General features: G+C 42.2%; 1 protein-coding gene across 1 annotated transcript; it reads left to right on the top strand.

Moving 5' to 3' along the window:
- The first annotated feature begins 1,472 nt into the window (after positions 1-1,472).
- On the top strand, positions 1,473-13,129 carry LOC134538887 (uncharacterized). The gene is made up of 2 exons (XM_063380481.1): positions 1,473-1,648; positions 6,965-13,129. Exon 2 carries the CDS (start codon positions 6,979-6,981, stop codon positions 8,332-8,334), a length of 1,356 nt encoding a protein of 451 aa, XP_063236551.1. The 5' UTR covers positions 1,473-1,648; positions 6,965-6,978; the 3' UTR covers positions 8,335-13,129.
- The last annotated feature ends 842 nt before the right edge of the window (positions 13,130-13,971 follow it).

Raw genomic sequence — 13,971 nt, 5'->3', positions numbered from 1 at the left:
ATTAAAAAAATAATTCCACTTAAAAAAATATTTCCAAGGTAGCTATTTTTAATACATATTAAATATATAGCTATATCCATGAAATAATGAAAGGACCCTTTTTCTGGCAAAACCCAACTCTTCAGAATAATGGAATTATTGGTTTGTTTGGTTAAAGGTTAAAACCAAAATTGTCGATGATTTGATTCCTTACAAGTTTTTTAATGTTCATTTACTCTATAAAAGTTAATAATAAAGATATAATTAAAGAAATAATTATTCTTTACCATTCAATTCGAAAAAAATTTATCGTAGAGTAAATACTGTTATGACCAAAGTTGTAGTGAATTCACGTTCCTATAACTTTATTCATTATCATTTTTAGTCAAAAGAAAAAGTCAGATATTGAGGAAAAAAATTCTCTTGAATTTAAGATGGTGCCATTTTGAATTAAGGCTAACCACTAAAGGTTAAGAAAATAAAACAAGTGGAAAAGAGTTTTTACACATTGAAAAGTACATTCCGACTGGCCTATGTTGAGAGTAGAAGCTGACCATGACACATACTGTAGTGTCTGAACTCTGAACTGCTTCAATAACTTGCTACCAGTCTTGGAACAATCTCTCATCTGAGGTCACAACAGGTATCCTTACCATCAGCTGTGAATGCATTGGATTTTACATTTGCTACCAGCATGCTCACATTACTCCTTGTGCAACCAGCAGCGTAACGAGCGCTGTTGAGACTCCCTGCATTCCCCGCATAGTAGTGCTACTTGTTCAGAGATTTGGCTTGTTTCAAATGACAGAATTGTTCGAAGAAACAGTAACACGCACAGTTATTATTTATGGTGTGAGTATTTCAACAGCGAGTAATATTTATGTTAATTAATCATTATTGACTGATGTCCTGAAGAGTTATTTTGAAGTAGTAATAATTTTGTTAATTCATGTTTATTTAGAAAGGTTTTTTTTTCCCATTTTACCCCTTACGATATAGGAATCATTTTCACAGGCGAGAGAGCCAAAATCCCAATCGTCTATCTTTTTTTTTTTTTGTAAATAAATATTGCGGTGTTGATAAAAGGATATTAATGGTCAATTAAGTTAGGTTAGCTACATTATAAATACTTTAAAACATTGTGGACGGTTGATTTGGTTAGGATAGCTACGTAAAAGATACGGAAAAAAAGGACGAACTTCGGGTTTTGGCTCTCTCGTCTGTGAAAAGAAGGCTTCCCTTACGATATACCTACGAGTCGAGGTTTTGAACTGGCAGAGAAGCTTCACTTCTATCACGTTCACGTGTGCAGAGTTACACGCGCTCTTATTTGTAATCGTGGACGGGGTGGGTCGGGACACCGCAGACTGCCCCTGCCAGCGTGCAGGGGGGCGGGGGGTGGACAGGTGGCGCTGCGAGCGGCGGGCGGGTCGTGCGCATGCGCGCGGTCGTATTGAGCCGCGCGGCCGGCCGGCGAGACAAGATGGCCGACTCCTAGCGGTGCGCGTCGCTGCGTGAAGCCAGAGCCCGCCGTGCGACCGTGTGACAGTGCGACAGTGCGATGGCAGTGCGTGGGTGGCGAGTGCGTGCCCCGGGCCGGCGAGGTGGACACAGCGGCGACATGGGGCCCTCACGCCGCCGCTCCGACACGTCATAGGCCCTGCAACAGGTACGTGCCCGCCGCATAGGCCTCCGACCCCCCACTGCTCCTGAGGACTGTCGCTTCCGTGAACAACACGATGTTTCAGGCGCTCTTCAAAGACGGGACGTTGCATTGAGTAAGCCATTGAGATGTTTATGCAACAATACTTAATTCTGACCGAAACTTTTGTGCCGTTTGGCTGGCACCAAACTAGGGCTAATACGTAGTTCAAAACACGTACCTATTCACATTTCCGTTCATGTATTGCCCGCGATCTTATACCAAGAAGAGATGGTAATAAAGCTGGAAATGAGCCAGTAATGTAAACAATGTTATGATAACACTGGTTTCTGTAATCAGCACAATTTCGAGTAAACCGTGTCAAAGGTTTTCAATCGCAATGTATGACCCATAGAGAATCATACCGAGACAGTTGGAATGACGTTACATCTGTCGCCCGGAAAACTGCTGTGTCTACAACTGCTATATCCGAATATACCTACTTATTTGATTTCTCAAATAGTCACAAGAGAGTAGTAAATGTAGAGCGCCTGAATAGTGGTTTTCGATTGTTTTGTCGTTCTCATGCGTTGTAAATTAGTACGCATATGAGTTTTTGAATATTTAACTTGCAGAAGTTGTGGAAGTTCAAGAAATATTTAGTTTAAATTTTTTTTTTATAAAGTAAACGGGACGTGTATGCTAATAAATTAATTCTATTCACTGTGCAAAAAATGAATTCGTGTGTATGACCTTACGGTTATTCGCGACATTTCTGTTTATCAGAAGTCAAAGTGACACAAGAAAGATATATGTTAAAGAGCACATTTTTGAAACGAGAACAGGAAACCGCAACTATTATGAGAATTGTTTTCTGTGCTACCGAAGGTTCCAGATTGAGACCATAGAGCAAAGGCGCAACACAACAATGACAACAAAACACGATCGTTCGTAAACCAGGCAATACATGAACATGAAGACAGCACGAAGCTGCTGGTACATACTTAGGATAGTGACACCGCAGGAGCAAATTTAGTTTCTAGTTCTTCATTTTGAATCTGCTTTTTGCTAGTATGAACATAGAAAAACATGAAATTATGGATTTTTTAAATAAAAAGTACAATTATCCTTCACTGCACAGAAATTTACTGGTAGAAGAAATCCTTTTCGGCTCGTCCAACAATAGCAGGAAGTTCAAATTTCTGTACGTTGGAAATAACACACTGTTTTGAAAATAACAAAGAAAATACTAACGTTAAAACGCCAAGCGTCTAATTGAACAGTTATACAAATACAGGAAATATTGTTATTCAAGCAAAATTATTTAATGGAAATAATTGAGTGAAATACCCTTAATTACCATAAAATTTGTGACGCGGAGAAAAAAAAATGTTTTAAAGGCTGTTTATTGACATACATTTCGAAAGTAACGGAAAAATTCAACCACATTGTCTTACCACTCTTTACCTCACTATTTTAGTGGGGAAAAAAACTGCTATAAAATTTCGAACTAAATAATTTGACACCTGACAGGTATGCAGCACTCCGTCTGAAACAGCTGCGTACAATCACGGGCACACAGATTGTTAAATGATGCAGACTAAAATGAATTTTAAACAAGTCACATGTATCATAAAAACACCACAAGAGGTGAGAAAACATAACTTGTTAATTAAAGGATATTTTGCTTTAGGTACCACAGTTCACAAAATTTAGCACGCAAAGTGTTACGAATGCTTTGTGGAAGCACTGTGCCACTAGATACAAATGCTGGAAGAAAGGTGTCTTTGTTTCCGCAGAAATATTTGTATGTATCATAGCATTGACGGGCACTAAGAAGAGTTTATGTTGATTAAGTACGGTTAGTTGTAAAGAGTTCCATATTTAAAACACAATATTCAGAAATTATTTGCTAAATTTTTTACCTGTAGTACCTAAAGTAAAAAATTCCTTAATTAACAAGTTATGCTTTATGACAAAATATTGTCTTACAAAAAAACGGCGCGTCCGCATTTTTTCTATTGTGGTGTTTGGTGACATATAATTTGTTCATAATTTACGTGTATGTACTTTACTTATATGTGCAGTTAATTTTTCTTCTAAATCACTTGACAATAAGTGCCCCTGATTGTAGACAGCTATTTCAAACTGAGCGTTGTGAGTGTTGCATACCTGTCAGGCGTCAGGGTATTTCGTTCTAAATTTTATAGCAGTTTTTCGCAAAAATGGTTGGGTATAGGGTTGTAAAACAAGGCAGCAGTTTTCGTTAATTTTGACATTTAGATTAATTATCAGCCCTTAAAAAAACCACAATATTCCTCCGCGTCACAAAAATGTATGAGAATTTAAGGGAGTTTCATTAAATTATGTCAATTAAATAATTTTAATTGAACGACAAGATTCCCAGTGTTTGCAGAGCTTTGTTCATTTAGACTTGGCGTCCAACAACTATATGAAGGCCAAAGGATAATATTTTTTAAGGTGACTGGCATTTAGTGAATCTTTCGTTCTATTTATTCATTGATCAAGAATGTAAGTTTTCAGTAACAAAACTTTGAGGGGTGTCAGAGTGAATGGCTGGGTGGATGGAACGCCCAAGCTTCAAGAACATGGTAGAGGGGGCCAGGTGTTGACGTCGGGAGACGGGCAGTTGTCAACCTTGTGAGCCTCCCGTCCGCGGGCGAGGCCCTGGGTTCCCCCGGTGGAGGAATACCCCCGTTAGCCCGAGGCCTGAATGCAACTGTACCATAACTATGTTACAGTACTTGACATGCATCGTAATCACACTGTAATGTAGTATACCTTTCATGAAATTATGGCACGTCTGCCATAAATAGTATGAATTTATAAGTAGATGTTCTCTCATCAGTCCACCACGTTCTTGATAGTCCTAAACGTTCCCTTTCGCTTTCTTTTTGTGTCATTGTCCATTTATCTTTTTTTTAAGCATTATGTTTTATTTGAAATGCATTTCCCTTGAAGACCAAACATTGGCTTGAAAAAGGGGGTTACCTACATTTTAAAAATTATTTTATATTAGAATTATTGCACTTGTGACAACAAACCGTGTCTTGGTAGCAAATAAAGTTGTATATGTGCATGGTTATAATACCAGGATTGTGTTCCCCCAGAGTTTCTTTAGTAAAAAGCCTTATATTACCCTAATTAAAAATTAATATTCTCAACAACTGAAAGGGGAAAAAAGTACAAAATTTAATTGTGCCAAGAATGTGGCAAGGAGGTAGTAAGAAAGTGGCAAGAGGGTAGTAAGAAAGTGGCAAGAGGGTAGTAAGAAGGTAGAAATAAAGTAGCAAGAGGGTAGTAAGAAGGTGGCAAGAGGCGGTCTGCTGAGCGCGGAGCAGCGGCAGAAGTGCCACTGACGAGTGCTGCAACGCGCGTGCGACGAGGCCGTCTATTTCCGTGTGCGCGCCTGGAGAACACCGCGGCTATAAATACCGCCTCCTTCACTCGCAGTCCCCTGCCTCTGGCGGCGCAGTTACACACTCACACACACGCGCTGTGGCCCTACCACTGATAGCATGTCAGCGGCATATGAGCGCACATATGCATTTATATCGACCGAGATTAACCTCTAACTGAATATATGGCGGGGGTTACGAATTTAAGAAGGAACATCGACGGAATGAGTTCAAAAATGAAAGTTATGCTGTGCATGCCCTACGCGCTACGCCTGCAAACTTCCTCAGAGTTTGCTAAGGGGCATCTGCCCTGTAGATGGTTGGAGGTCTCTAAGATGCAAGGTTCTGACTGTTCATGTCTGAAAAGTCTGGCTGGAATCGCTATGAAGATAAAGTCTCAGGGAATGAGCAAGGACGGGTTACGTAGGTCAGGCTGAGGGCATTCCTGACTGAACTGACCTGTGGGTTGTTTCTGTAGGTCTTTGGTTCGCACCGTTTCGAACCGGCCCATATTGCTGACTGGAGTCGATGCAGGCTCTGTAGTGTAAGTCCCCTCGATGGCAAAAGGGAACGTGGCTCTGCACAATAGCCTATCCTCCCTTTGCGCTTTGACTCCCTGGTCCTTTGGAGCATAGAGTCGGAGCGAGCCCCGAAGTTGCTCTCAGGGGCTCGCCAGTGATGGGGATGGTCGGAAGCGACTTGAGTCCTGACGATAGGACGTAACCAGGCGAACTTCCTGCACATGTTGCGGTGTAAAGGCGGGGTCACAACCCCTCGGCCCTTGTGACAGAAGTGTGGAAATGGCTCAAGAGCTACGTAAAAGGTATGTCAAAGTACGATTTTCCATTAAAAATTGAAAGTACCACGGAAATATCCTTGATGAGCAAAGTCCCAGCTGAGGTAAGCCCTGGAATGAATTGGTGACGACTCGTGGGGCAGTGGTTAGCCCTGCAATGCGGGGTAGGCAATGAAGGATGTTTCCCTTCCTGCGAAGGACTGAGCGAAGGCAGCATTACTTGCCTCGTTGTAAAGTATTCTAAAATGTTACAGAGGTTGGGATAGCACTCCAGCCAAACCAGGCAGTGTCGCTGTCCAAGAGGAGGGTCTCGGATGAGTAGAGGCGAAATGGGCATCAGAGTAACTGACAGGGAACATGGTGCAGTACAACTGTGTCTGGTCTCGTGGTCTCTTGCCTCCATGTCTCTGTGTCGTCTGCCCCGAGGCTCTCCAGATGCAGGTGCGTGACAAGCACTTGAGCAGCACCAGGACCCTCTTTTTAGTCACATTCCCCAAATTAAACTTCGTCACTTTCCCAGCGCCATTGCTTTCTTGCTCAGTTTCCTCGTCTGCCGCGACGGTGGTTAGTCTAAAGGCTCAGAGTGTCACCCGAGATCTTCTCTGACAGTGCATCGCATTCCACCGGACAACATGAACATGTTCATATTCCCAGCTAGTCCACCGAAGACTTCATTTTGGTCGTGTTTTACTTATTCTGAAATGCTGTTACTGTTCTGATCATCTTGCTGGAGATAAATTATGGTATTAATTTTTCGCACCCAGTTTTTTATTCAACCCTACCTCCCAAGAAAGCTTGATCCTTCGTAACAGAAAAAGCTTTCTACAAGCTTGTTATGACAAGCCTACAAATGAAATAAAGCTAACAGAAAACGTGAACGTTTAATCGTTTGTGTCGCTTAGTTACCAAAGATTATCTTGCTGCAGGTAAAAAATCAGTGTTGGTAATATACACATTTTGCGTTTCACGGCTATGCCCTTATGAAATTGGAACTACATGCAGAGTACTTTTTCCAAAGGAATCTTTTTAATGAATAGTGTTAGCACATCATACTAAGTCATTTATGCAAACACAACCTGAAAAACCTAAATATATTTATATTACTAGGTAAACATGGCAATGTTTCAGGGCCGCCGACTGTGATGGACGCAGCAGCCGCCAACTACACCAGCTCTACACCGTCGACACTAGCCAGCCCGGGCCGAGGACTGCCCACCGCCATGTCCACCATCGACCGAGAGCAGATGAAGCTGGAGTTCTACCGCACGTACGACGTGATGACGGGGGTGCGCATCGCGGCCACGCTGGGCGGCTTCTTCAGCCTCATGGTGCTGCTGGTGGTGTACAAGAGCAAGTGCAAGTCCAAGTCACTGAGCGACGAGGACCTCACCGCCGCTGCTGCTGCTGCTGCTGCTGCCGAGGAGGAGAAGGACAGCGGCTTCTCGACACCGTTCACGCTCGGCGCGCAGCCTCGACGTGGGCAGCGGCAGTCCCTGGGCAACATGAGCGCTCCCGCGGCCGTGCGCACGAGGTTCTCCTCCATAGGGGGGTACTCCACGCTGGACGCCTCGCCGTTCCTGGACCACCAGCGGGGCAAGAGCCTGCCGGGCTCGGCCCTGCAGTTTCCCTTCGCGCCGGCCCACCTCGCCGAACCGGAGGACTCGTTCGCCGAGAGCCCGTCGTGCTACCAGCACAGGTTCCTGGTCGTGCCGCAGGACGAGCGCCGCCTCAGCTCCATCACGTGCTCCAGCTCCGACACATCGTACCTGGAGCGGCGCGGCTCGGCGGCCGAGATGGGGCTGCCCGCCCCGCCGCCCCGGGCGGGCGCCGCGCGCGAGCTCTGGGACTTCTACTACCCCATCGACATCCAGATCATCCAGCCCACGCCCGAGGCGTCGCCGTGCGGCAGCGAGCGCACCCTGTACGACGTGCCGGCGGTGCCCGCGGGCCGGGCCAGCCTGGAGGTGCCGCGCCTCGCGCCGCTGGCCTCCCTCGGCAGCTGCGCCACGTCGCTCGCCGACTGCTCCGACCACTCGCTGGGCTCCGACTCGGTGTTCACGGACGACGAGCTGGACACGGAGGACGAGGTGGATGGCTTCTCGACGGACAGCGAGGGCACGGAGGTGCCGTTCGCGCGCCACCTGCTGCAGGTGCCGCTGCCGGCCAGGGTGGCCCCCGCGGGGCGCTGGGCCCCCGCCGCCGCCGGCTACCGCCCCGAGAGGCGGTTCTCCGCCCCGTGCCGCCCCCGGGCTCCCTGCGAGACCATCAGCGCCCTGGTGGACGAGCCCGCCAGCGAGGCGGCGCCCGCGCTCCGGCCGCCCTACCCGCTGCCCGACTCCAGCGACAGCAGCACGCTGGCGGCCGGCTCCGGGTCGCTGCTGGCGCGGCCCTCCTTCCCGCTGCTGGTCGGGGGCTCCTGTGAGCACCTGGCCCGGGCGCTCCGCGACAAGGCCTCCGTCGGCGACAGCTGCGCCTGGTCCCAGGAGACGCTCTTCTAGCGCGCGACAGTGCCTGGCTCTCCTCCGTGAAGCACGGTCAGAGTTTAATGGTAGTTGTAATTGCATCTGTTCGTGTTTGGGTGCACAAACTGAAATGTGCCATAAATGTGTATATTTTTTTTAGAAACAAATGATATTTTCACAGGTCATGATGAGATTGTGAACATTTAAAGATGAGCTTTGGGTATGTTAATAGTTTTGTGTTGTTTTTTTATTTAAGAGATATGAGGAAACATTTGTTACAACTGAAGCCTAAGTGTCATATTTTAAACATAATGTGTAAGTGTGCGAATGCATGACTATATCTAAAACTGTTAGAAATCGTGACTTCCATATTTTGTAAAGACCGTGGATGCCATGCTAGTTAAGTTTTTAAGGAGTGAAATGGCAACTCAGAGAAATGCAACCAAATTTTGAGCTCATATAACTTATTTAATAATACATTAAAATATTATTATCATAATCAAACAAAACAAAGGGTTAGCGTTCAATGTTGCTTGTCTACATCTCCGAACCACTGCTAGCAGTTGTGGGTTGCAGCAACATGAACACTTCTAAGGGTGCAGGTACTCAGGACTCTGAACTACTTCAGTGCACATGTTCAACTCATGCGAGCGGTCACACACCGTCTGAACGTGTCATTTCTCGCTTTGTAGGGTCCACACAGGTGAGATATTTCAGGACGTTGAAAGGGGCACCTACTTGGCAACACTCACACAGTTTAAGCCAAATCAGCGAGCACTGATTCGGACCCTCCCCTTAGTAAGATTTCTACTCTAATCTGACCAATTCATAGTTTCTTTTCTAGGGATAAACAATTTTCTTGCAGTAAGTCTGTCTTGACTGTAACTGCAGCACCCAGCCAACTGTTGGCGTGATAGAAAATCAACGACCTTGTGTCTGTTACTTAAATGTGCTAGACGTAGCAAAGCCAGTAATGGTCTCTGTATAATCTCGCATGGGTGGAACGTTACACAAAGAGCAGAAAGCAGACATTAAGCAAAACTCTCAAACTTGTTCTCTGAGCTGCAAATTAACTTAAGTGTTGGTTCTCTTGAAACTTGGCGAACAAGTTCGAGCAATCTACTGGTTTGATTGAATAAGTATACTTGAACCATTTTCTAAGTGCAGAGTATTTTGGTTGACTTGGGTTGCTATTTCAAGCACATCTATTCTATTAATAATTCAACTATTTTTACATTTTAAAATAGGGAAAGAAAAATTATAATTACAGATTCATGATGTTCTTTGCATTATTTAAAGTTTGTCATGCTAAGATTCTACAGTCCAGTCTAAAGCCAGGATACATTTAGCAAATAATGTTAAAATAGTCCTGGTTGATTCCTAGTTCAGGAATTGATCATACCTTTTTGAAATCCGTTCGCAAAATCTCAGATATACCTATAAAAAAAAATTAAGAGTTTTACATCAAATAACTCATGATAAATTAAAACTTCTAGAAATGGTATCTATAAATTTGTTCCAAACTGTTATTGCTGTTTAAAGATTTAGAAACAAAACAAAAGCAGTTCTACAAGTTGATTCATGGGTATCACTACAGTGTTTACGAGTTAGGGCTAGTCAAAACTCATTTAGTAAACATCACAACATACATCTACACACTACAAATAAAACAGTACACACACAGGAATTATGAAAGTTTTCACCAAATGACTATAAAAATAAACAAACCTCAGTAAAGTGTGTGCACTGCCATCAGTGGCATTGAAGAAGAAAAAACACATCCTTGAGAATTGTCTTACTTGCAGAATTATGATCGAGACAGGACTCTTCAACCACCACTGATGTTATGGTGTTCCATGCAGGGATATTCACTTTCACAAGTTTTGATAAATCTTTCAAATTTAAATTTTTACCCAAATGTCTTTAAGAAGCTATTACTGTAAATGTTTGGACACTATTTAAAACAATTGTCAGACTCTTAAGACGATTATCACTCTTTCCCATATTTTATTTTGCCCTTGTGTTCGGGGTCATTCTGATGTTCTTGTCTTGATTCGCTGACTTACGGCCCCCTTCCTCACTTCCTTATCTCTTTCCACTGCACGCACGCACGCACGCACGCATGACTGGATATTGCCTAACTTTGTTGCCTTCTGTAGTGGCTCATTAAGCGTAGACTGCCTGCTTTCTATGAGCCGTTAAACCATATCCTTATCTCCTTAAAAGTTGTCATTAAATAGTTAAGATTTTTTCTTAAATAAAGTAGGTACAAAATTTAATTTTTTCTTACATTGTATTGTACCTGTTGTAATATTTCTAGTATTTGTGAAATCAATCATGGATGGTTTTAAGATCTAAATTAATTTACTCTTTAGAAGGATGAACACCAATTCCCTTATAGCCACAAAATTTAATTTTACTTAAATTATGGTTAATGTAAAATGTTACCTCTACTTAACTAATGTTACTTTTTATATTACTTAATTCAATTCACAAGTAGCCTAAGTAATATGACAAAATTCTAGCTAAATCTTGGTTTTTATACCTACAAGGTTGTGAATATTAAACTGACTATATGTGCAAGTCCGTATTTTACTGTTATCAAGAAAATGAAAGATTGTTTAGTAATGAAATATGTAGTAACCTTTCAAAAGCTAACTGTGTTAAAATTCTGTCCCAGAAGTAAAGATCAAACAATGATTAATGTAAAAAAAACTAAAGAACTATTGTGACTTGGCAAAAATCACCGCACAAAATAGCAGAATAGCTAAAACCAGACTGTGTTACCCTTCCTAGGCCTAAAAGCCCCCATATTGTTTGTAATGTGTCCAATATTTTTTTTTTGTTAAAAAGTACTTTAATTGATTGTAACACTGATATATTTAAATATATATGACTGCTTCAGTTTAAATGATTTCCCAAGAGCCCAAATATAAGAAGTCATTCACAATAATATTTTTTTATTATTTTAAAGTGAATTAACTTTTCAGGCCAAACCTCAAAAGACAGCTTTACACTGTTTTTTAGAAAATGAGATCCATTAATATCTCAAAGTTTACAAGTGTTTCCGCTGAAAATATGTATAGTGCAGATAAAATGCTGATAAAACATTAAAATTAACAATATACAGGATTATGAATTAAGATTTTTAGCTTCAGATTCAACATATACAGAGCATGATAATTTTCTGTAGTAAAGGAGACACTGGAATTAAGACATTTTACAGCAATTACATGGTAAAATAGCGGTATGTTCGGACTTCAAAATTACATCCCATTAGTACAGATTCATTCACAGATTAAAAAAAAATAGATGAACCTCAAACAATAATTTTAACATATAACTTCACTTACTCATAAATAGAGTGATGTTGGGCTAGTTAAATCAACCTATGATAGATGTGATGTTGGGGTGATGCGGGTACACATGACTCCGAACTACCTCAGGTGAACATGTTCAACTTGTGCGAGCGGTCACACACAGTCTGAATGTTTCCTTCGAGGCTATTTCTCATTCAACGTAAACAACTTCTACATAGGCCCCCGATTGGCTGTTCGGTTTTGAGAGTATAAACAGTCTTTTGAGAAAAACGCAAGATAAAGAATGTTATTTGCACAAGTTTGTGCAATATTTTACCGACTGAAACAAAAAAAAAATAATAACAAGCAAACATTTTATAGTTTTAAAATTGACGTGCATTCAATGAAATTAAACAATCGGTCTTGGAGTTGAACATACTTTCATACCAACCGCAGTGTAACCGTATACTTTCGCGTTTGTAAATACGTTTTACGCAAACTTGTTCACCTGAAGTTGTTCGGCGTTCTGTGTAACCTCACGCCCAATAATCAGTTGTATCGCCAACGTAAGGAAGGCACGATCCAGTCATTGCAGAACCTATCTTAACTCTTTGCTTATGTACCAACTTTATGATGCAGAAACTCACAGCGAACAGCTGCCTTCTTAAGAAGTTGCGTGACTGTAGTCTCACACGTACTCTGTGGACTACTGCACAGTTTAAGGCCCGTTCTACGATGGCAGGTAAATCGGGACGATCTCCAGAACATTTCATGTCTGCTGCTCCCACAATGCACGGAAACATAATAAATGGCAAAATGAGATTGCATTTCAAGATTACAAAATATTAATTCAATTTTTAAAAATAATTATGCTTTGAAATTATAGCATGGGCAGAATTTACATAAATAATAAAATTAAACCACAAAATAATAATAGAACACTAGATATTTGTGTACTTGAAACAAGTCTTAACGTATTTAGAACATAAACAAACATGGCTACCATCGCAGCCAAGTACTACTCGAGCAACGTTAACGGAAGAGCTCAGCACTGCAAAGCTAGTCTCCGTCTGCGTGCTGTTACGTGAGATCCGTCTCCATTTCCATGTAATTGTAGAACAGGTCTTGACATGCCAACTGCACAGTCACCCGAATAGTGGATCACGCTCGACCTTTCAAGAGGCGCTAGCGGTGACCTCTAGCAATTGCACCGCTAACCTATTTCTCGCTCCACGCGTGTTTGGGTTACAGTTCTGTTCACAAAATTTGAGAATGTGCCAATTTTACATCATTAGATTTATTTTCCTACCGTTTGTGTGCCCACAATGTACGACTTAAGTGTTGTTGACTATACTGTGGACTAATATAAACATTGTTGTTATAAAAAAATTTGTAGACTTTGTACAGACGTGTATATGAACTGTTATGAAAACAATAAACACATTGTAAACAGTTCTCATCTCAATCTTGTTTCGTGCCCAGCCAGATTGCAACCACTTTATTGGTGTGGTTCATCGCTGCCATCTGCAACCTTCTTATACTTCCTGTGATTGGTGGAGATTCAATGCCACCTATACTTACGTAGGAGTCGGAACCAATAAACTGACATTCCGAAACAGCTTTTACCATTTTTATACTTGGGTAGCTACAGTATAAGATTAAAATGAATATAATATATAAGACAACCTGGAATGTGAAAAAAGTACCTTTGATACATGAGAGTTTTGAATATAAAGTTATTTAAAGTTAATTACATTCATAAAGATCGCAGGAGTTCACGACCACTGTCTGCATTTTCTTGGCTTTTGGGCGTGGGCCGTGAAAATTACCTGACGCGGCCTACCCCCAGAAGCCAAAAAAATTAATTACATTCATTTAGAGTTTTACACTGACCTTAACAAATGTGTTTATATTTTGTTTGCTTTTTTTTTTCTAATCTCAATTATTATAACATTGAATTCCAACATCTCTAAGTGGGTGTTACAGTAGACTTGTCGTAGTCTGGCATACCTATGGTCTGGTAGTAGCGAGGATCGTGCAGTTAAGACTGTCCACCTCTTCATGCAGACCATCCTGTCTCCTGTATTCTCCTACACTTAATGCATGCAAACACTTCGTGCTCTTTTGGGCACTTATAAAAACATTTCAAGGAATACATCATCATTTCATTTGGGGCAACAAGTATTGCGATATTTCGGAGCTTGTAAAGCTGTGCAAACTCTGTGTCCTCTGTGCCGTCCTCTGGTGGCAAATACTGGTACTGTCCCTCTCTCGGCCCTTGTTCAACGTGTCTATTCTGTGCTGCGCGCACCATCTTCCGTGCTCCTGGGCGACACAATCCACACAACTTTCTGGCCTCGAGTGGATCTTTAAC

Source organism: Bacillus rossius, chromosome 14 (assembly GCF_032445375.1).
Source record: "Bacillus rossius redtenbacheri isolate Brsri chromosome 14, Brsri_v3, whole genome shotgun sequence".
In the NCBI taxonomy this organism is placed as follows: Eukaryota; Metazoa; Arthropoda; class Insecta; order Phasmatodea; family Bacillidae; genus Bacillus; species Bacillus rossius.
The sequence above is the reverse complement of the archived record's forward strand: the minus strand, read 5'-3'. Positions and strand labels throughout refer to the sequence as shown.

Coding starts and splice junctions, on each gene's coding strand:
- LOC134538887 (XM_063380481.1), top strand. CDS start 6,979: ATGGACGCAGCAGCCGCCAACTACACCAGCTCTACACCGTCGACACTA.